We start from the raw sequence: 24,053 nt of genomic DNA on the forward strand, positions 1-24,053 counted from the left end.
TCAGAATCTTTGTATCTAAAAGAAATTGTGAAATCTGGGTATAATTTGTCTGCTATAAACTAGAGAGCTGATTAATAAAACAGCATCAGACACAATCTGTTGTGTCTACAAACTCTGGCGGAGACACCCAGCAGATCCGGACTGTCAGAAGTCGGGTGGACCTCACAGCACCAGGATTGCATAGATTAACTCCGATATGACCCATTCAGTCTTGAGATGTCTCCAGGTCACAACAGTAGCTGGAATGCTTGTTTGCATCCAAAGTGGATGTGGCTCTTAAGGAGCCGCCTGGCTGTGTCAGCTTGCAGCGTGCAAACAGGTTTTGACTTTATGTCAAAATAGGTCTCAAGGATGCTTGTTCCGAATTGGCCGGTTCAGAACTCTGCTAGAAACTGAATTATTCTGCAAGTTATTCTTGTTTTATTAAACTACTTTGTTATGATTTCCGGCCAAGTTTGGCCAATCAGAATTTGACACGTTTGAGTATTTACCAACATCCCTCAGAAAGCCACATCCTCCTCAGATACAAAAATGTTTGTAACACTGTGAATGAGAAGGGTTTAAAATACTTATGTGAGGTGAACCTTAACCTTAATTTGTATCTTATGAAGATGTGTATGAGTTTAGATGATTAACTTGTTAAAACACAGTGATTTGTGATATAAATGGATCATTGTAAGAACAATATTCATTTAAAATTCACTGATTTAAGCACAGGTTATTCAAACATTTGATTTAAACATCTTGTTCATTCATCACATATGATTATTTAACTTATAAGATGTAAAGCCTTGTAGGATTCATGTAGGTTCACTTTTAGTCAGAGTGAGGTATCTAGCAGTCTGGGCAGAGAGCGAAGAGCTTTTGCGGGAGACCTTGACAGTTTATTTAAAAGATTGATTTGCGTCTGGATCCTCCAGATGGTGCAACCTTGACTTTGCAGCTCTGGCATGTATGAAAAGTTATGCTGTGTCAATTCGATGGTGAAAGTTGACCCTTTTGATTCATAACACTTGCATAATTTAAAAAAACGACAGCACAAACAATAACAATATTTTTATTTAAACATATGTTCCACACATTAAGCTTCTATACTAAACCAGGGAAACCGGATTTAAAAAATGATTTATTTTGCTACCAAGTTGCCATTAATACATTGATTTCATTATTTTGTTTAGACATTTGCTTTTTCAGACATTACAAATGATCAAAATCACATTTCTGGTTTGTACATTTTTAAGCTTCTCTGGCAACATGTGCAAAGCAAACAAGTCTTTCAAAATCCAGCATGTTGATTGTATGAATCACCTGAAAAAAATATTGATGCCAAATAACCTGTGGTTGTGGGAATGCTTTACTTTGATCATAAATTAACAACTGTACTTGTGTAGGTCCTTGAAACTAATCTTCATCCATCATCAAAACAAACGGACCCAAAGCTTCTGCAAAAGAAGATATTTTAAAACAAATTTTAGACTTTATTCATTATGGCACAGTTAGAATGATTTTCTCTCAAGAGGACTGAAGTTGTTACAAGATGGCACCATGATTTTGTGCATAGGTCAGATTTTAGATTTAAAATGAAACATTAAAATATTTAGATTAGTGAAGATGTTACATAAATATACAAGAGCAAATATCATCTTCACCTTACACATTAATGCTTACCAAACAATATCCTCACCACGCCAGTCCTCCTGGGCAGTGGCGGTTTTACCATTAGGCATAGGTCGGCGGCCGCCCGGGGCCCCCTTATGTTTGGGGGCCCCCTAGCCCTGACTGCTGGCACCCCTCTGTTAATGCCACGATGGACTTTTCATTTAAGATGCCAATGCACAAACAGGAAGTGATTGGTAGTCATTCCACTCCAATCCAGTTGGTGGCAGTAACACACCAAATTGTTGTTTGCCAAGTGCCATAAGACCACAAATAATAATAAGAAGAGAGGCAGGAGCGTTCACTACAAACTCGAAGAAGTAGTCAAAACATTAAGCATGAAATGGAGTTATCCTAGTGGCTCTAATTAGTCTGGCAACGCTCCATTGACGGCTCTCGGTTGTGGGGCGGGTTCTACCGTTGTCTTTCAAATGATCTCTGCATGCTACTGGAAAATGAATGTGACATACTCTTGTTTCACTCTGTTGCATCATCCCACCCACCAGGCATATAGAGTGCTCTGATTGGCTCACAAAGCGGATAAAGCTCTGTGATTTGTTCACTAAGCAGATAGAGCACTATGATTGGCCCACCATTATGGACCAATCACAGCTCTGTTTGAAACCCCTCTAGAGAGCTGTGATTGGCCAGCCAGAATGCTGTTGGGGCTGCAGAGGTTCCAGTGGAGCATTCCTAGACCAAACTTTGCAAAGCAAGAATTTGGTCTAGTTCACTAGGCTAGGCTCTAGTAAGAGAAAGCAGCAGCATGCTTTAAAAAAGCTTTTATCTTCACTTTCAAAAGTGACGTCATTTTTCGATGTAAACATCAAAAGGAAGCAGAAAAGGAAAGACAATGGAAAATGTTTAAAGGGAGGGAAACAGACCAAAATGGAAAATAGAAAAAAAAAGGCAAAAGCACAGGAGCACTAACAGAAAGAAGAAAGCAGAGCAAATATTGAAGGCACTCAAAAGGGAGAGAGACAGGAAAAAAAGAGGACTAATAAAAAGTGAAAGTAACTCATGTCAGACGAGGGTAGGGTTTTGCAAATCCAGTTAAAGACAAGATTGTCAAAAATTTAGTTTAAAGGGGCCCCATGTCTGTGTTCACCTTGGGCCTCCAAATTGCTAAATCTGCCACTGCTTGTGGGGCTAGAGTAAAGGATACATACCAAAGCTTCCTGGAAAGGCGCGTGTGCATGCATATGTGTGTGTGTGTGTGTGTGTGTGTGTCACAGCAGTGGGTGTCTTCTCAATGTCAATATAAAGCTTTTCTATGAGACAGAGGAAGTAAATGAATGTTTGCATGTGTTGTGACTCACATTTACTAACAAATAGTTGGGTATTCTGACAAGTTAAAGCTACCATGTTTGCATCACAAAGTTTCATAAGTAAGCCAAAGTTGTGTGTTGCACAAAAAGAAACAAAACAGAAGCCCCAAAAGAAATAAAAATGTAAAAAAAGAGGAAAAAGTATCTAAATTTTAAGTTAAAATTTTACAATTTTAACAAAATTAAAAATTTTGCCTTTTAATTAGCAGCCATGCTATTTTAATATTTTAACCCATTTTTTTAATCCACAACTGTGAATAAAAATGCACACAATAGAATTACCACCCAGTTCTCTGCTGTGAGTCAGCTCAGCACCACAGTGTCACTTGTGCTAAAATGAAGAGTGTTGACAGCTTTGTTGCTCTGTTTGCTTAGAGGACTGTTTGCTTATGTCTGAGCCAACATGAGAGAGAAAGAGGGAGACGAGGTACGTGCTTTTAGCCATGCTTCATGACCAGAGCAGAGGTTCAAGGTGGGAGGTGAGGGATGTGTGGGGGCAGTGCGGGGGTGTCCAGTCACAGTGACTCCTGGTTAAGAATTAGACCAGTACTTAATTTAGGATCATGAAGATCGAAAACTGGGATTAGATTGTGATCTTGGTTGACAAATATGATCAGAGATTAAAAAACTACCATATAGAGGGTGTAATGTAGTACAAGTAATGATAAGCAGTGTATGTTTGTTTGCATTGGTTTCATATCTAGGTTTTAGGCTCACAGCCAGCTATATTTCCTCTTCTGGTGCGACACAAGACAGGAGCTGACATGAAAGAATGGGGGGACCGACGACAAGCGACGTAGGAGCCGGCGCAGGAGCCAAGACAGTAGACAGCAAAGAGGTCGGAAGTTATTGTTTCAGTTAGCAGGCGTCCCCTCTGACAACAATCATGATTAGCTGTGATGCCACAGAGGAGAAGGTATAGGGCCCTTTACAGTCACAGTGACTCCTGGTTAAGAATTAGACCAGTACTTAATTTAGGATGATAAATAAAGATGGAAAAATGGGATTAGATTGTGATCTTGGTTGACAAAGATGATCAGAGATTAAAAAACTACCATATAGAGGGTGTAAGGTAGTACAAGTAATGATAAGCAGTGTAGATATGTTTGTTTGCATTGGTTTCATATCTAGGTTTTGGGCTCACAGCCAGCTAGATTTCCTCTTCTGGTGCGACACAAGACAGGAAGCTGACATAAAAGAATGGGGGGACCGACGACAAGCGACGTAGGAGCCGGCGCAGGAGCCAAGACAGTAGACAGCGAAGAGGTTGGAAGTTATTGTTTCAGTTAGCAGGCGTCCCCTCTGACAACAATCATGATTAGCTGCGATAATAATAATAATAATAATACATTTAAAAGCGCCTTTCAGGACACCCAAGGTCACTTTACACAAAACACGTAATAAAATACAATAAAACAATAATAAAACCCAAAGAAGAAAAAACAAAGAGAGAAACAGTTCAATAAAATCAGAGGTTGTAGGCAGATTTAAACATATGTGTTTTGTTTTGAAAAGGGTAAAACTGTCGATGTTCCTGATGTCTGGTGGAAGTGAGTTCCAGAGTCGAGGAGCAGAGCGACTGAAAGCTCTGCTCCCCATGGTAGCGAGACGGGCAGAGGGAACCGCAAGATGGATGGAAGAAGAAGATCTGAGTGAACGGGATGGGGTGTGAATACTTATAAGGTCTGAGATATATGGAGGAGAGAGGTTGTGGATTGCTTTGAAGGTATGAAGGAGAATTTTGAAGATGGACCTGAATTTAACTGGGAGCCAGTGAAGCTGCTGGAGAACCGGGGTGATGTGGTGAAAGGAAGGGATTCTGGTGATAATACGGGCTGCTGAATTCTGGACCAGTTGCAGTTTATGAAGGAGTTTGTTGGGGAGACCATAAAGAAGTGAATTGCAATAGTCGATACGGGAGGTGACGAGTCGGTGGACGAGAATGGCGGCAGTGTGAGGGGTCAGTGAGGGACGGAGACGGTTTATGGAACGTAGATGGAAGTATGCTGACCGAATTAGTTATTAATGTGAGCCTGAAAAGAAAGTGAGCTGTCGAGAATGACACCCAGACTCTTGACGTGAGGTGAGGGGGAGACTATGGCGCTGTCAATAGTTAAAGAAAAGCTGTCAGATGTTGAGAGGGTGGAGTTAGTGCCAACTAGAAGAAGTTCAGTTTTATTGCCGTTGAGTTTGAGGAAATTAGAGGTGAACCATGATTTGATTTCAGAGAGGCAGAGTGTAAGGGAGGATGGTGGGAGAGTTGAGTTGGGCTTACTGGAAATGTAGAGCTGGGTGTCATCCGCAAAGCAGTGAAACTGGATATTGAATTTGCGGAAGATTTTGCCGATAGGAAGGAGATATACTATGAAGAGGAGGGGCCCCAGGACAGAGCCCTGGGGCACACCTGACTTGACTGGGGAGGGTTCTGAGGTAAAGGATTTTAACTGGATGAACTGAGTGCGGCCAGTAAGGTAAGATTGAAACCAGCGGAGGGGGGTGAGAGTGATGCCTAAGGAAGAGAGTCTATTAAGGAGGATGGGATGAGAAATGGTGTCAAAGGCCGCACTCAGATCGAGGAGAATGAGAATAGAGATTAAACCAGAATCAGCAGCAATGAGTAGGTCGTTAGTGATCTTGATGAGAGCTGTTTCTGTGCTGTGGTGGGGACGGAAGGCAGACTGAAACTGTTCATAAAGGTTATAGCGGGTGAGATGGGAATGGAGCTGAGATGCAACAGTTTTCCCTAGGACTTTGGAAATGAAGGGAAGATGGGAAATGGGACGGAGGTTATTGAAATCATTAGGATCTAAACCAGGTTTTTTTAGAATAGGGCTGACTGAAGCGGATTTGAATAGGGATGGGACCGTACCAGAGGATAATGAGGAATGAATATTGGCTGTTATAAAAGGGAGCAGAGAAGAAAGGCACGATTTAACTAAAACTGTTGGAATAGGGTCCAGTTGACAGGTGGAAGGTTTGGATTTGGTAATGTAATCTAATATTTCTGAGGGATGGGGAAGTTCAAAGGAGGAGAACTGAATGGTAGGTTCAAATAAATCAGGAGAGGGAGGGGAGGAATGAGGTAAAGAGAGATGGATTCTATTGACCTTATCATTAAAAAACTGAAGGAGAGAGTTACAGGTTTCTGAAGAGTAAAGATGGATGGGTAAGGAGTCGGGAGGCTGAAAAATGCTGTTCATGATGGAAAATAATGTCTTAGTGTTGCTGGAGTTGGACGAGATGAGACCGGAGTAATACTGAGATTTGGCATGGGAGATGGAGTCCTTGTAGAGAGAAATCTGAGCAGAATATAAGTCTTTATGGATGGTGAGACCGGTTTTCTTGTAGAGTCTTTCAAGCCTCCGGTTGGTAGCTTTCAAGGAGCGTAGGGCAGGGGTGAACCATGGAGCAGACCGAGTAAAATATACAGAGCGGGATTTGATGGGAGCAAATGAATTAAGGATAGAAACCAGACCGTTATTGTACTGAATGACAAGATCATCGGGAGTAGAGGACAAATTAGGGGTCAGGGTGGCAAAACTGGAGGACAGGGAGGCTAGATCAATGTCCTTAATATTACGAAAAGAAATGATACGTGGTGACTTGATGATGGAGAGACGGAGGGGAACAGAAAAGGAGATGAGGAAGTGGTCCGTGAAAGGGAGCGGGTCAGCTGTACAGTTGGAGGGGGTCAGGCCGGAGCAGCAGATTAAATCCAGGGTGTGACCTTTAATGTGAGTGGGAAAATTGGCATATTGATGAAAACTGAGGCTGTCCAAAGATGAGGAGAAGTCTTTGCTGAGGGGGAGGGCCATATTGTCCATATGAATATTAAAATCACCAAGTAAAATGGCGATGCCACAGATGCCACAGAGGAGAAGGTATAGGGCCCTTTGCATTCTCCAGTGGTGAGTAAACAATGTGGCTGTAAACAGGTCCAGAATGGAGCAGCAGAATCCTGTAACTGGTTCAACAAGTCAGCTAAAACTGACCTGTAAGCAGATTCATTGAGCTAGCTGCTATTGAAAGACAAACCTCTCATTCATTAAACCAACATGTGGAAACTGAGGTATTCGATGCCAAGGACATATGATTACTCACTTTATTACGAACATTAAAGGACACAAGACGAGGTTAGAATTTTAGAAATAAATCAAATTAGACCAGAAAAGAGGAATAAACTAAATCGATGGCTTAATCATTTAAAGAGCAAGTCACCCCCTACCAGATTCTTACTCAACTCCCACTTCCTGTTTGAAAAACACAACAAATGCTGTTGCCTAGCAGACCGAGAGGGCAGAGCCACTAACAAATACACACTCACAACATTGTGACATCATAATGTACCATCTAACATCATGGTGTACCTCTTAGCCAATAGCGATGGCAGATTTAAATTCGAATGCAGTGCTGAGTTTTTGCCTGACGACGGTGCATCGCTGACAGTTTTAGGCAGAATATTTTAATTTTAACTAAGATGCAATAAAGTGCCAAATTATTGACTACACGAGTCCACAGCACGATCCGTCCCTGTACCAATCAGTTGTTTAAACAGGATGGAACGCTACTGCAACACCTGAATTCGTTTATCAGTCATTGTCTACTTTTTAATTATTTGTACTAATGATTTTAATGTGTACTCTAGGCCATTTGCCCTTTAAAAGTATTTGTATTAAATATAAACTAGCAACAGTTGGATGTATATTTTTTTAGGAGCTAGTGTTTATTCTGTATTGTTTGTTATATTAGAAAGTGCTGTATAGCTGTACACACTCGCCCTGAGACTGCAGATGGAAAGTAGCTTCAGCTAAACCTGTTCTAAAGCATTTTTGTCCTCCTAAATTTATGTTTTTGTGCATAGTCTGGTCAAAAAAATAAACTCATGTGAAATAATTATCTAAAACCATGCAACATGGTTGTTGGGATTGAATCCAGGAAGAAATAAAATGCTATATAAAAGATCATTTTCTCTTTTATTTACTTTGTCCTAGATTCAAACCTACAACCATCTGCCAGTTCATCTGGATAGTCATGAGGTGTTTTTCAATGCCAAGGAACCTTGCCTTTAAGTCTTGGTCGCACCAAGGTTGCCTAGGAGATATGTCAACATGAACCGCCAAGGCGTGCGTTTTCCGTTTATAAGCCGTTTAGCTAGCTGAGCAAGGATACATGGGAGGTGCCTTGGAGCTTAGCCTTGGTCAAAAATTTCCCAGAATACACCGCAGTATTTTTAAAAGGATGGCGGATCAGAAGCCGGCAGCTACTTTGGGGCAAATTTCAAGTTTAAATGTAAGTCAACTATTTATAGCAATCGGGCTGATATGTGAAATGTTATTTTTTTTAAGTCCAAAGCAGTTTGCTATGGTTGGTTAGTAGTCAGTGGCTAGCGGGTTGCAACTTGCTTACATATTTAATAAATGAATACACAATTTAAAATGTAAAAGGAGAACTACAGTTAGTGCCTTCTCCATGACTAGGAGATAAACACATGCACACCAACATATCAGAAGACTTGAGAAACCATCTCCTTTGCACAACGAAAACCAAACCGCACAGCGTTTCATACCAGTTGTCTAATACACTTGACAGAATGGTTTTGTAGCTCCTGGGTTTGGGAATCTTGAAATAACAGAGTCAGGTACAGTACAACAGTAGGTCTGCTTATCCTTACTTTTCAGTGGTTTCCCCTCCTGTTCCCTCCATGAGTGGTTTTTATAAACACTGTGGATCTAATACTGCTAATTTACGTCCACTAACTCCAGCTGTTTCTGTAGTTTCTGATTCCTCCACCTCACTTAGCATGGCTCTATTAAACAACCGCTCTGTTAACAATAAGTCCTTCCTGCTCAATGATTTAGTTCTCTCTAAAAACCCGGATTTTCTGTTTCTGACTGAAGTTTGGCAGCAAACATCTGATTATTCTGGTCTGATTGAACTCTGTCCAAGTGGTTGTTCATTCTTTAGCCAGCCTCAGGGTTTTGGTCGTGGTGGAGGCCTAGCTGTTGTTTTCAGAGACCATCACCCATGTAGCTCTACAACCTCTGGTCACTTTGCCTCCTTTGAACTGCAGCTGATTAAGTCGGGCGTAAGGACCCGTTCTACTGTGCTGTGGTCTATCGTCCATCTGGTCCAAACAGTTTTTTCCTTCAGGAGTTTAGTGACTTTCTGTCCTCCACTGTGAAGCTGTCCAGACTGGTGATTGTTGGTGACTTAACATTGACGCTGATGATCCCTTGGACCACTTTGCCATGAATTTCTCCAGCCTTATGGACTCCTTCAGCTTTACCCAGCATGTTTCTGGCCCCAAACACACCAGGGGACACACTCTGGACCCTGTTTTTACCCCGAGTCTAAATGCTGACAGTTTGTCCTGAGGACGTTTATATTTCAGATCACCACTGCATTTTCTTTAACTTGTCAGTTTCTGCATCCCCACCTCCTGCTCGTCATCTGGTTAGTTCTCGTTTTCTTAATGAGAGCACAGCTAACAATTTTTCTGCTGCTTTTTATCCACCCTGTTCTTCTGATAATGACCCAGATTCCTTAACTTCTCGGTTTAACGAGCACTGCCTCTCCATTCTGGACAACATCTGTCCTGTCAGAACCAGATCAGTTCCTGCAGTGAACCCTACTCCCTGGTTTAATGACAGCCTTCGCAGCCTGAAGCGTCAATGCAGAAAAATTGAGCGCTTGTGGAAGAAAACCTAACTCCATGTCCTTCTGCAGCACCTAAAGGATCTTCTGACATCCTTTAACTCTGCAGTCGGAGACGCTAGGGTTTCCTATTTTTCCAACCTGGTGTCCCAGAGCAAAGGGAACCCCAAGGTGCTGTTTAACACCATCAGCAGCATCGTCTCTCCTGCCTCTCCTATAGCTTCCATCCACTCTGTTGCAGACTGTGAGAACGTTCTGTCTGTCTTTGTGGACGAAGTCAATAAGGTTAGATCTAGCATCTCTCCTTCAGCCTTATCGCTGCCTCTTCTGACTCCAACCAGGCCCATAATCCTAGATAGGCAAAGCAACAGGAGCAAAGCGGAGTTAACCAAAGTAGTTAACTCTATGAAGACCTCTGCATGCCCCCTCGACATCTTACCCTCATCTTTGTGTAAAATTGCTTTTCAGTCCATCGGTCCCAGCGTGCTCTCTATAATTAATGCTTCTCTGGTTTCTGGTCAGGTCCCTGCTTACTTTAAGAACGCTGTAATCCACCTGCTTCTTAAAAAACGAGTCTTGACGCCTCTCTCCATAGCAGCTTCAGACCCATCTCTAAACTTCCGTTCATCTCCAAGATCTTGGAAAAGGTTGTGACTAAACAGCTCACAGCTGCTCTTGATGAACATAACATCTATAATAGCTTCCAGTCAGGTTTTTGTAGAGCTCATTGTACTGAAAAAGCTCTTCTTAGGGTCTCTAATGACCTTCTGAATCACAGTGATGCAGGGGACTGTTCTGTTCTGGTCCTGCTGGACCTGACTACAGCCTTTGACACTGTTGACCATCACCTGCTACTGGAGAGGCTGAGAGATTGGGTAGGCCTTTCAGGAACTGCTCTGGAGTGGTTCTCCTCTCATCTTTGAGTGTTCCTTTTCTGTGGCCATCTCCAAGTTTAGGTCCTCCACCTTCCTCTTTTACCCATGGTGTCCCACAAGGTTCTGTGCTGGGGGTCACTGCTCTTCCTCCTCCATCTACTTCCTCTTCAGCACATCCTGAGTTCCTTCAAAGAAATCTCCTACCATCTTTACGCAGATGACATCCAACTGTACATCTCCTTTAAGCCCCATGAGATGTCTAAGCTGCAGCTGTTACACACCTGCTTAGACTCTATCAAAACCTGGATGGCTGGGAGCTTTCTACAGCTGAATGAAGATAAGACTGAGATCCTCATCTGTGTCCCAGACAATCAGGTTCCCAAAGTCAGAGACTCTCTTGGTCAGCTTGCTTCTCACACCAAACCCTCCATCAGGAATCTTGGTGTGACCTTTAACCCAGCTCTCACCCTGGATTCTCATGGCAGTTCTCTTGTTTGCTCTTCCTTCTTCCATCTCAGGAACATTGCTAAGCTGAGTCCCATTCTGTCTCGCTCTGAACTTGAGACAGTTCTCCACACCTTCATCTCCTCACGCTTAGACTACTGTAACTCTCTTTTCACGTGTCTGAGCAGAACCTCCCTGAACCGTCTACAGGTGGTTCAGAATGCCTGTGCTCAGCTTCTGACCAAGTCCTCCAAACACACCCACATCACCCCGCTTCTCCTCCAGCTTCACTGGCTGCCAGTCAACTTCAGGGTTCATTTCAAGATCCTGATTCTGGTCTACAGGGCCTTACATGGACAAGCACCATCTTACATTGGTGATCTTCTTAGTCCCTACACCCCCAGCAGATCCCTGAGGTCCAGTAATCAAAGCCTACTGGTTGTACAGCACCAGGCTAAAGACCAAAGGTGACAGATCATTTGCTGCTGTCGCCCCCAGACTCTGGAACTCTCTCCCCCGAGCCTGAGATCAGTGGACTCAGTGGTCTCCTTTAAAAAGCAGCTGAAAATTCACCTGTTCAGGCTGGTTTTTGAATGACCTTCACCACTCACTCTATTCTGTTCTCACCTATTCCACCTTCCTCAGGATCCACTGATTTCTCTTTTATCTATTCACTCACTCTCTTTACATTTTTTAATCACAATTGCCTATTTTTTGCTCATTTAAAATATTTTGAACCATTTTCTAAATTCTTTTTTGATTTTTACTTTTTTTTTTGGTTTGTTTTTGTGAAAGCGCCTCGTGATTTTAATCTTGAGATATGCTATAGAAAAGTTATTTTCTTCTACAAACTCCTCGGGATACCAGGGTTTTCTTGAGTCCAACCTGAGACCCTTAGTCCAGTTAATGATCTTGTGTTTTGGCAAACACTGGGCTAAGATCATTTTACTGTCATTGCACAGGTGTTCAACGGAATTGACGTTGTGCTCATTAAAGACAGCTCAGGTAAGGAGATAGTAAAATAAAACTAAAATAAAATAACAAGGCTAAAATAGAACAAACACACACACTTTAACAAAAGAATAGGTAAAGTATTAAAACTTGATTTGAGCAGCCCATTGACCTAAAAAACACCCAAGTAACCACCGCACTTGCATGAAAGTCAACAAATCAAACAATCAGACAAAGGCAATTGGTGTTTATCTGTTATATTGAACTCATTTAATGATCTTTAAAAAGAAAACAGCTAATGGTCCTGAATAAAAGCATAAAACTGGAATAATGTGAACTTCCCACATCCACCAGTAAACCTGCTTTAATCTGCCAGTGTTTAGATGTTGATCTGGTTGGTTAAATAGAGTAACATTCTGCAGCTGTTCAACACAGAAACCAACATGGTGCAACAAGAACAAAGGTTAATGTGACCAATCCATTCAGAAAAATACTCTACTACAGATGTGGACCTTTACTGATCTCTGGAACTAATTAATGGAGAAAAAACAATTGTGGTTGTTGGTTGACTGACATGCCAGAACACTGCTTGTTACTTACAGGTTATTTTAAGGCCTACTGTGGTTGGTATCCTTCTCTAGGAACATCCTTTTAGTCTCATTACAGTTAAATGAGGGCTGATGTTTTATTCAGCCGAGAATGCAAATATTTATTATTTCTGAAGTGAGACCAGCTCAGAACTGACTGAAATGTTGTCACACTGGATGTTTACCTTTAATAACGTTACTGATGTACAGACGAGAGAAAGTCATTGCTCAATATTAAAATAAACCATTTTTATTTATTTCTGTGTGAAACTTGATTCGGAAAAGAGTAGAATGCCTTCTCCGGGTCAGGGATGAGGTCCTGTCTCAAGTGGAGGAGTTTAAGTATCTCGGGGTCTTGTTCACGAGTGAGAGAAAGATGGAGCATGAGATCGATAGGCGGATTGGTGCTGCATCATTCTGCAGTGATGCGGGCGTTGTACCGGTCTGTCGTGGTGAAGAGAGAGCCGAGTCAGAAGGTGAAGCTCTCGATTTACCGGTCGATCTACGTTCCTACCCTCACCTATGGTCATGAGCTTTGGGTAGTGACCGAAAGAACGAGATCACGGAAACAAGCGGCCAAAAAGAGTTTTCTCCAAAGAGTGGCTGGGCTCCCCTTTAGAGATAGGGTGAGAAGCTTGGTCATCCGGGAGGGGCTCGGAGTAGACCCGCTGCTCCTCCACATCGAGAGGAGTCAGTTGAGGTGGCTCGGGCATCTGGTCAGGATGCCTCCTGGACGCCACCCTGGTGAGGTTTTCTGGACACGTCCAGCCAGGAGGAGGCCTAAAGGTAGACCCAGGACACGGTGGAGGGACTGTCTCTCACCTGGCCAGGGAATGCCTTGGGATTTTCCCGGAGGAGCTGGCTCAAGTGGCTGGGGAGAGGGAAGTCTGGGCCTCTCGACTTAGGCTACTACCCCCGCGACCCGACTCTGGATAAGCGGATGAAAATGGAAATGGATGGTGAAACTTGATGTAAATATGGATCATTTTGCTTTTTAGACACTGATGAAAAATAGTTGAGTCTAGGATAAATGTTTGCAGAAGAATCGGGACAAAAAAAGTGTAAAAAAAAAAAAAAAAAGAGTCAAAAATAGGGCATACAGTACAGGCCAAAAGTTTGGACACACTTTCTCATTCAATGTGTTTTCTTTATTTTAATGACCACGACCATTTACAAAGAGGCCAACAAGTGCTAAACACCTCTGGGATCTCTTTCATGATGTTTGGAAAACCATTTCAGGTGAGTACCTCTTGAAGCTCATCAATGCCAAGAGTAATCAGAGCAAAGGGTGGCAATTTGGAAGAAAACAGAATATAAAACATGTTTTTAGTTATTCCACCCTTTTTGGTTAAGTACAAAACTTCACATGTGTTCATTCATAGTTTTGATGCCTTCAGTGAGAATCCACTAATGCAAATGCTCATGAAAATAAAGACAACACATTGAATGAGGTGTGTCCAAACCTATGGCCTGTACTGTATGTAGGCTGCCATCTCACATTTACATGTATGTTTAACAATCGTTTTTTCCTCAACACTCCTCTTGAGCATGGATGACATTAGTTTCTTTCCTTTAATAAAGTGTATTTTTTTCTCTCAGTTTTAGAGATCTTCTGCTCTCACACAGTTAACATTTAAAATTTCGCTTTGATTATATGTATACCGTTAAAAATCTGCATGGCTGATTTTTTCCTGTGCTTGAAGCGAGATGATCCATTTAAATGTCCCACAGCCGGGATGTGATGCTGACCAATGAGCTCGTCACAGCTGAAGCACCCACCACTGACAACGGATGTGAATTTGAATCGTTAAAGGTGCTAAATTATTACCAATGGAGAAACAAGCCTCAAGATCTGAGCAAGAAAGTCCCAAAATCCACAAAATATGCTCTCATTCAGAGGCAGGACAGGAGGTGCAAACAACACAAACAGGGTCTTAGAACACAGATAAAGACCTCTAAATCATGGCTTCAAAATAGCCAGTTTTCTCTGCAGAACTATGAACATAAAAAAAAAACCAAAGAGAAAAATAATAGCAATAACTTTACTAATAAACCCCTAAAATGTCTTGGATGCATTTATACCCACCTAATGTTAAAGACACAATATTCCTAATTGACTGACAGTCGGCCTGCCCAGTTGGAGTGATGCCAAGTGTAAAATGGTCCAGCTGTTCTATCAGCCTCATACATTTCTTCTGTAAAGACAAAAAAAGTAATTTACACACAGCATCACCACCAAGCTGTTCTCATGGTCACTCATAAACAGATGAACACGGAAAATCCGAACCTGCAACAGGATGTCCAACGTTCTTCTCTTCAGTCCCGCAGTCAGAGTCACAACACTCACAGAGAGCGCTGTCGCCCTCTGTAGCACGCCACCTGAATTACAGTTTTTAAATCAGCCCTGGAGCATCTTTATCAACACAAATCTGATCTTCACTAGTGGGTGTGGCTCATCCTGACCTAAACGTGCGTCTATCAAAGAAGCAGGCTTTATTAAGGTGATTGTGAGATCTCTGTTTCACAGCAGCTCTCAGATGGCAGCTGATGAACATCTGGATTAAACACAGAAGGCATTGATCTGGGATTTAATGAACACAGCTGGTTAGAAAACATGCATAAATAGATTAGAATATAAAAATTGTTTGGCGACCTGCTCCTCGGATGTCTGGTTGAAGCGGAACGTTCTGAGACTGAAGCAAAGTCTGTTATCCTGATTTCTGGGAAGGAATCTGGATGGCGATCCAGGGAATACACTATCCATAAGACACCTGGAATGAAGGTCACTTCTCTTTAGGGAAACTGGTCAACTTATTCAGATTAGAAGATTAATCATGCATTAAATTAGATTCTAAAATCTCAACACTAAATGTGGAATGATTTTTTTAGAGAATGAATATTGAGCCATCACATGGAAGTGCTGTTGCTTCAACATCTCACACCTTCTGTTGTTGCAGAGCTAAACTAACCCATGTTTGGAGATGAACTTGTAGCTTGGCGCCGAGGAAGCATCAGGCTTTAACGTTGCAACACAAGAGTCAACATATAGAGTAAGGGTAGGGTGCAGAGGAGCCTCCACTCTGGCCTCAAAAAACACTGCTGCCCCCTGCTGATACACCGAGGAACTGCGTTGGGACGTGCAATCATCTGCATCAGAGCAGACACATTTTTAACCACAGGTACAAAAGTTCCCTCAAGGACATTTTGTTACAAAGTAATGTCAGAACAATCATCCGATGTGGATTACTGAGAAAATAATTTCACCTGCCATAATATGAATGGAGAAGTGCAGAAAGCCAAAGGCACGCATGGTGGAGGTCATAGGAACCCAGGTTGGCACTACCGGATCTCCAATAACTGTCTGTTTCCTGTCATAAATACAAATATTGTTGACTATATCTTCTGTATGTTTGTTCTGTGTGATCCGTAAATTTAATTTCTTGGTTCTTTTCTAAACACAATGTAGTAATGATTTGTGTTTACCTTTAAGTCCTAAATATCTTTTTATTATTTGCACTGTGTTTAGAAGAGAACCAAGCAATGGAAATAGTTGACTATTTTTATACAGGACAGACCTTATAAAGAACAATGTAAATAGACATCAGCCTCACCTTTCATAGTAACACTCAACAGGAATGACAGTAGTTGCTCCTCGAACTATCAGACTTCCTGTAGAAGTGGGAAGCACAGCAGGAAACAGCAACAGCTGACTGGAGTACACAAGCCACTTGTCACGAACCTGAAAATACAATAAAATTTGTTGCATCTGGTCTTTAATTTTGCAAAACAAAACACCCCCCCCCCCAAAAAAAAAAAAACCCAAAAAAACCATACATCCATTTTCATGTATATGCTTGAATATTTTATTCAATTATCTTGCATTTTACTAGAGAAAAAGTAAAAAAATGTTTTTAAGTATTACTGAGCTGATTAGAAACGTCATGAGTGCATAGGGCTTAAAAAGGTATCAGTGTTGTATTAATTTTAAAAACAAGCAGTGGAGGCAATAAAAATATATATTACATTTTTCCCCCGTTATTTTATTTTGAAACTCTGAACAGGAAGTATAGTGCTACATGTAATACCAGGCGGCCCTGTTATAATTATGGTCATAAGAGGGTTAACCATAAATTTCCTTTTACATAATATTTAAAAGTTCTAATCAACACCAGGTTAGCAAGTTATATACCACTGTATAAAATAATATTTGACAACAGAATATACTTCCAAAATATCAGGCTAATAGAAACTACTGCTTAGCCTTTAGCTTGCCATTATATCGACATTTTCTCCCCTAGCTTTGGTTTATTTAAATTAAAAAATGTACTAAAAATACCCCTTACCTTAGACTCTGTGTCCCATCTAAAGAAATACTTTCATCCTCAGTTTTATTTGATTATTTTTTAAGCTAACAATCTTTTGCCATTCTTACCCTGGACTCGAACCCACAATCCTGAAGTCTTGTGGAAATAACCATCTCAATTTGAGATACCGGTCTTTCTGGTCCGCAGGAACTCTTCCGCATGGAATCGAATCCTAGCCGAATGAATTCTGGTTTAAACGGAATGCGTCTTTCTTTAAAAAACTGCCGCTTCACCGTTATTCTCACTCTGCTTTCTCCACACTGGACGTGAACTCCACCGTCTGCTGGGCTCTTTGAGCGACTTTTCTCAGTGAAAACCTCACATGAATCAGCTAATAATATAAAAACTGTTAGTATTCTCGTAAATTTGACCATAATGGAGGAAAGCAACGGTGAAGAATAAACAAATTAGTGTCATTGCAGACAGCTGTTCCACTGAGGGGGGTATAACACTGTGTTGCATTCAATGACCTAAAAAAACTGGTAATTTCTATTTTCCTCATTCAGTCAGACACGGCAGATTAGGAACACAAAATGAATCAGAAAATATGTTTCAGGCAATTATTTATGAACCATCTCCTTCATCACGTTTTTTTAGTTTGTTAAATTGTAATTTGTTACAAAAACTAATTTTCTATTTTCCTATTTCAAAACTAACAAGTAAAAAAAAAAGGTTTCTCAGTGAACTTGGTCTTTACTTTGCAACAGAGCCTGGAAAACTCTGGTAATGATTGATGTCAGGCAATTTACCTTAAAGGCCGACGTAATCGGGTCACCCTAGATCCCGGAAGTAATTCTGGTTGGACGTGCTGTGCCGCCGAGCCAGGTGTGTCATTACGAGGCTGCTATAATTGGGAAGGCTGGGCTCTAGCTGCAGAAAGGATGAGAGGCTCTGAGATTGCGTGCAGCTGTGCGTACAGTTGAGGAGTGTTTGGTTGTGGTTGTCAGCTCAGTTTAGGCCCGGGGAAGTTCAGGTTGTAGGGCCCTGTAAGACGGCGGTCCGGCTTCGTTTCGGCCTCAGTTGTGGTAGAGGATGGGGCGGAGGGGAGTGAGTAAGGCTCTTCAGCCGGTTGTGTCGGGGGCGGCGAAGCGGGACCGAGGGGGCAGTGATGGCGCTTCGGATAGTGATGGGGATCCGCAGCTGAAGCAGCTGAGGACTGCACAGGAGGGCTTTGTGGTTCGTATACTGTACGTGTGGTGGGTGGGGCACGTTTTCCTACCAATAACCCGTTGGCGGTGTCCAAGGAGCTGAGAGGGGTGATTGGGGATGTGACAGATGCAACGGTTGTTTATGGTGGGTTGTTTTTGGTGGCCTGTAGGACGAAGACCCAGCTCTACCGGGCCCGGGAGCTTGAGAAGTTGTGAGACCTGTGCTGAGTCTCAGTCTACTGGTGGTGGGGATGAGGGGGTGGTGGTAGTGAGGGATAAGAGACAGTTTCTGGCATTTCTGGTGGAGGCATTGTGGAGGGTGTGGCATCAAACATGTCTGATGTGGCTCGCGAGGTGTCTGTGGCTGCAGGGGCCTTTCTGGGCTTCAGTGAGGTATCCCCTGAGGACGTTTGGGGGACTGCGTGCTTGCGGGGGACTGGGTGCTCTAGGCCTACAGGGAACCAAAAGTCACCCAAGGTGGTGGGTGATGATGATGAGGGAGGGGTAATGAGCGTGAGGTGAGCCTCCCTGTGGGGTATGGGTGTGTTTATGAGGGTGTGTGTTGGTGCGGGGGTTGTATTGGCGGTGGTTGGGTGCTGTACAGGGTGGGGGGTCCGTGTGCTTGTTGTGTGTGGTGGGTTGTGCAGACACGGTGGTGGGAGTGGTTGTTGTGGCAGCAATACGCCTTTTAGGTGTCCAACCTGCCTAATTCAATGAAGTCGAAGCTGCAGAAAGCCGAATGCCTCTCTTTGTGTGCAGATGTGGGTGCAGCTAAGACAGTGGTGAGTGACTTGGCCTTGCTTCATTTTAAATAAAGGTTGTATTTTTAATTGAACATTTCTATTTTGTGAAGCGTGAGCAGGACTGAAGGTTGAACAAACAAGGAATGAACTTTGGCGAGCTGAATGCCGATGAGGTTTAGAGTATTTATTGCATTTTTGTGTATTTTTATTGTAGAATAAACAATGTGTGTTTGTTCACAGATCTTAGCCTGCTACTGGTTTCCAGTTCCTTCATTACTATTTATTCTTTTGTTTCTATCTTACTGGTAGTTATCTTCAGGGAGGGGGGGGGGGGGGGGGGGGGACGGACGACCATCCTGTGAAGCTAGTAGTTAGCTTGATGACATTGCTGTCTCTGGGAGGGTATTTAACTTCATTTGGTGTCTCCGCTGTAGGGGTTTGTCGAGGGTTTTACTCACTTCCGGGGGCATGTGTATGAGCTTTAGTTAAAGGGAGCACTGGGTGTTTTCCTTTACAATCTTTTGTGTTTTTTCCCTACAGCAGCTTGTGCTTTTAAACAGTAGTTGGCTGGTGTGTGTGTGTGTGTGTGTGTGTGTGTGTATTCCCAAGGCCAGCATTGTCGTAGCTCCTACCTCCTCTTCCTCTTTAGAGATTTAGTCCTCTCCTTTTATCCCTATCTGCTTTTAGTAAATCTTATCTGTAGTTTTCGATGTGTCTTGTTAATAAAATTATTGTTAACTTGTGAACAAGCCTCTGCTATGGTCTCTTTAAGTGTTACTACCTACGGTTTAGGATCAAAGCATCCAATCCACTAGGTCACAATGAGATTTCCTGTAAATCAGAAAGTAAAAGTGGCTTCAGCAGAATGTCATTTAGAAAGTGAAAATGTGCAGAATGAAGAGGAGCATGCTCTCTCACAACTTCACACAGCAGAACAGCAGACATAGTGAGGCTTCATACGTTGTCCTTGCATCCCCTTCATAGTGAGGAAACTGATCTCCCTTTAGATAGTTCTATTGCAAAGGTATGTTGTTCTATTGTTAATTTATTATTGATAATAGAAAAACCACTGGTTCAGTGTAATAGCTGGTGAAAATGTGAAAACTGCATGATATGCTACAAATTCCTATTCTGATTAATCCTCACTCCTGTCATAAACATGGCATTTATTTATTTATTTATTTATTTAATTGTGCTTGTACATTGTGTCAGGCAAAGAAAGATACAATTACAACAAATTTTGGTGCAGTCTTTGAAAAGAAATTAAGCTATGACTTATAGGTCAGTGGTCATCAGACAGTGTAAAAGGTGAAGAGCAGGTGAAACAATAATGGACAAATGGTGGTTTTCTTTTATTTTTTTAAATCTTTTTTTTTATTGATATTTTGCTTTACAACACATAAATGACAATTTACATTTGTTGCACATAATATTCACATTGCTTCAGTGATAATGTTCCTTGGGTTGATGCATTGTGCAGTCCAAATTGCAGTAAGCCGTACAGAGTTAACTACCGGTAATAACATCATATTCCCCCCTTCCTTTCCCTAGATACCTAAACAAAACAAAACAAAACGTAGAAAAATATAAAAAGGGTGGGTGGGTGGGTGGGTGGGGGGGGGGGGGGCACCCATTTCAATCTTTCTTTCTTGGTTCTTGTTCTTTATTTTTCCTTTTGTTTTTTCCCTGTTTGGCCCATCCTGGTCATCTTGGTTAATTCTCTTCTGCCATGATCGCAGATCTTTCCAAATGATCAAGAAATGGTTGCCAGATTTTCTTAAACAGTCCTACTCGACCTGATAGAGAATATCTGATCTTTTCCAATTTTGTGTGTATTAGTACATCTTTAAGCCACTGGTTATGAGAGGGTGGGTGGGGTTGCTTCCAGTTGAGCAGAATGAGACGTCTGGCTACAAGGGTTGTGAACGCCATCACAAGGCCACACAAGGTGGGAGCCTTTGCGGTTCAATCCCCTGACAAGGAAACTGGTTTTTGGGACATGGAACGTCATCTTGCCGGCGGGGAAGGAGCAGGACCTTGTGGCAGAGGTTGATCAGTACCGGCTAGATATAGTCGGACTCACCTCGACACATAGCATTGGCTCTGGAATCCAAGTCCTTGAGAGGGGGTGGACACTCTCCTTTGCTGGAGTTGCTCCGGGTGAGAGGGGGAGGGCTGGGGTTGGCTTTTTGTTAGCCCCGAGACTCTCTGCCTGTGTGTTGGGGTTCACCCCAGGAGACGAGAGGGTAGCTTCCCTGCACCTTCGGGTCGTTGTTTGTGCTCATGGGCCAAATATCAGTTCAGAGTACCCACCCTTTTTGGAGTCCCTGGGACGAGTGCTAGATAGTGCTCCATCAGGGGACTCCATTGTCCTGCTGGGGGACTTCAATGCTCACGTGGGCAATGACAGCTTGACCTGGAGGGGTGTGATTGGGAGGAACGGCCCACCTAATCTGAACTCGAGCGGTGTTTTGTTATTGGACTTCTGTGCAAGCCGCAGTTTGGCCATAACGAACACCATGTTCGAACATAAGGATGCCCACCGGTACACTTGGTACTAGGGCAGCCTAGGTCACAGGTCGATGATAGATTTTGTAGTCGTATCATCTGACCTGCGGCCGTATGTTTTGGACACCCGAGTGAAGAGAGGGGCGGAGCTGTCAACTGATCACCACCTGGTGGTGAGTTGGATCAGATGGCAAGGGAACATGCCGCGTAGACCTGGCAGACCCAAACGCATAGTGAGGGTCTGCTGGGAACGCCTGGCAGAAGAACCTGTCAAGACGGTCTTCAACTCCCACCTCCGGCAGAGCTTTGACCACGTCCCGAGAGCAGTGGGGGACATTGAGTCCGAGTGGGCCTTGTTCCACTCTGCGATTGTCGAGGCGGCTGTTGTTAGCTGTGGTCGTAAGGTGGCCGGTGCCAGTCGTGTTGGCAACCCCCGTACCCGCTGGTGGACACCAGAGGTTCGGGGAGCCGTCAGGCTGAAGAAGGAGGCCTACAGGGCGTGGCTGGTCTGTGGGTCTCCGGAGGCAGCAGACAGGTACTGGATAGCCAAGCGGGGTGCAGCAGTGGCAGTTGCCGAGGCAAAATCTCGGGCGTGGGAGGAGTTTGGTGAGGCCATGGAGAAAGACTATCGATCGGCTCCAAAGAGGTTCTGGCAAACTGTCCGGCGCCTCAGGAGAGGAAGGCAGCAACTCGCTCACACTGTTTACAGTGGGGATGGGGAGCTGCTGACGTCAACTGAGGCTATAGTCGGACGGTGGAAGGAATACTTTGAGGAGCTCCTCAATCCCACCAATGCGCATTCCGAGGAGGAACCAGAGCTGGGAGGCCTGGGGATGGACTGTCCGATCTCGGGGGCAGAAGTTGCTGAGGTAGTCAAACAACTTCAATGCTCACGTGGGTGTAGCGTTATGAATATTATAATTGTCTGCCCTTAACAGCTGCCCCTTTACACAGTAACAACATGTAAGAATCGCCAAGGTCGGGTGCTGGTTTCAGAATGTTTACATTCCAGAAGAAGAAGAAGAACAGAAGAAGAACGCTTTTAATTAATCAAAGTACTTTATTTGTGATAAAGCTAGTCAAAACATATGTTGATCAATAATAATCAGGTGAATGATCTGTGAAATAAAGATGTCATGAGTTATGTGTTTAATGAATAAACAGGACTGCACCAGACAGACTGATCTACATTAACATGGAAACGCATGACACATTGTTCTCAGCCAATCAGAACTTTCGTCTGTCGTAGGGCAGAATCTGGGTTGTTTAATGAAGTTGTCCAATCCGGTTTACTAAGATTTATAAACAACTAGGGGATATAAAACAAGGCAACGCCATTTTATCCTCAGTTCCATTTTAACCTCAGCTCTGTTCAATCTGAGGCCTAGTCCACACGTAGCCGGGGTTTTTTAAAAACGAATATCCGCCCCTCCAAAAACTTGCATCCACACCACCGCGTTTTAAAAACAAACTGTCCACACGTACCCAGATAAATACGTTGTTAAGGACATGACAGACCTTTAGGCAGCAGAACTTCCCCCGTTCTTAACCTCGTCCTTCGTCTGTGGTCTTCCGCAAGGAGCAGTAATTCCGCTTGCAAAAACAAACAAGCAGAAAGCGCTTGGACAATTGATGGATCGGGTAGTGACAGAGCGCAGCTCTGAAGGCTTCCATGATGCCGGCTAGTGTAAACACAGGTCGCACACGTGATGTCAGCATTTTTTGTCGCGGAAAGTGACGTTGCGGACCTTAAAACTCCGGTTTTGTCCGTCCACACGCAGACACCCAAAACGGAGAAAACGCAGATCTTCACTTTGGCCGGAGTTTTTAAAAAGATCCATTTTCGTGTGAAAAAAACTCAGTTTTCGTGTGGATGACAGGCCAAAACGTAGGAAAATATCTACGTTTTGGCAGATCCCCGGCTACGTGTGGACAGGGCCTGAGTTCCTAAGGAGTTCCACTTTGTCATCGCTAAGAAAGGTGCAGGCTGGCCAGCTGCACTTTCCTACTTTAAGCTGAGAACTGTCAAGCTGGAGATTTCCGTCGTTTGAACAACAAGACGACGTCCCTTCAGAATAAGAGCTGAACTTGCTGACGCCTGCTGCTACTACTGGGAGTCGATCCGCCGACGGGCTTTGTCGTGCTGTGACCGCTGTTCTACCAGCTCCAGTACATCTGAAGGTCCGAGGACCTGGCATTTCCTGATCTAACACGGAAGGCTCCAGACGGTACGTAGTTACGGCAAAATTGCTGCTCATGTCATCAGCTTCTGAAGCCTTGTGATTTGTAGTTATAACAACCAGATCCGCCTATGTCAGCCTAGAGATTCTGAACCACACACACACACACACACACACCAACACGAAACATTCCAATCCATATGCATCCATCACGGAGTTAGTCCTGGTAGATTGTAAGAATTTATAATTATAGAAATTAAAGATTCTTTATCCCAACTCTCTCTTTTCTTGTCTCTCAGTCAATACAGAGTGTTTAAGTAAACTCCCTGATGATAAAAACAACCACTTCTGATTATAATATTTAGATCTAATTACAGTGTATAAATATACGATCTATATTTCACTATATGGGCAATGACAGCTTGACCTGGAGGGGTGTGATTGGGAGGAACGGCCCGGCCCGCCTGATCTGAACTCGAGTGGTGTTTCATTATTGGACTTCTGTGCAAGCCACAGTTTGGCTATAACGAACACCATGTTCGAACATAAGGATGCCCATCGGTACACTTGGTACTAGGGCAGCCTAGGTCGCAGGTCGATGATAGACTTTGTAGT

The 24,053-nt window shown here is 43.1% G+C and overlaps 1 protein-coding gene across 2 annotated transcripts; it reads right to left on the reverse strand.

Moving 5' to 3' along the window:
- Nucleotides 1-1,043: 1,043 nt before the first annotated feature.
- Nucleotides 1,044-17,282, reverse strand: LOC107376928 (zona pellucida sperm-binding protein 3). 2 transcript variants are annotated; one of them, XM_054747391.2, is made up of 10 exons: nucleotides 17,105-17,220; nucleotides 16,928-17,031; nucleotides 16,107-16,234; nucleotides 15,760-15,863; nucleotides 15,465-15,642; nucleotides 15,149-15,266; nucleotides 14,959-15,050; nucleotides 14,783-14,874; nucleotides 14,582-14,690; nucleotides 1,044-1,442 (listed from the first exon to the last, which is right to left on the reverse strand). In XM_054747391.2, the coding sequence occupies exons 2-9, from the start codon at nucleotides 17,018-17,020 to the stop codon at nucleotides 14,605-14,607; spliced, it is 891 nt and encodes a 296-aa protein (XP_054603366.2). In that variant the 5' UTR covers nucleotides 17,021-17,031; nucleotides 17,105-17,220; the 3' UTR covers nucleotides 1,044-1,442; nucleotides 14,582-14,604. The 2 variants fall into 2 exon arrangements, with proteins under 2 accessions (XP_054603366.2, XP_015801741.3); XM_015946255.3 differs by having other exon boundaries at nucleotides 16,928-17,282.
- Nucleotides 17,283-24,053: the final 6,771 nt, after the last annotated feature.

The sequence above is a fragment of the Nothobranchius furzeri genome, chromosome 2 (assembly GCF_043380555.1).
Source record: "Nothobranchius furzeri strain GRZ-AD chromosome 2, NfurGRZ-RIMD1, whole genome shotgun sequence".
NCBI lineage: Eukaryota > Metazoa > Chordata > Actinopteri > Cyprinodontiformes > Nothobranchiidae > Nothobranchius > Nothobranchius furzeri.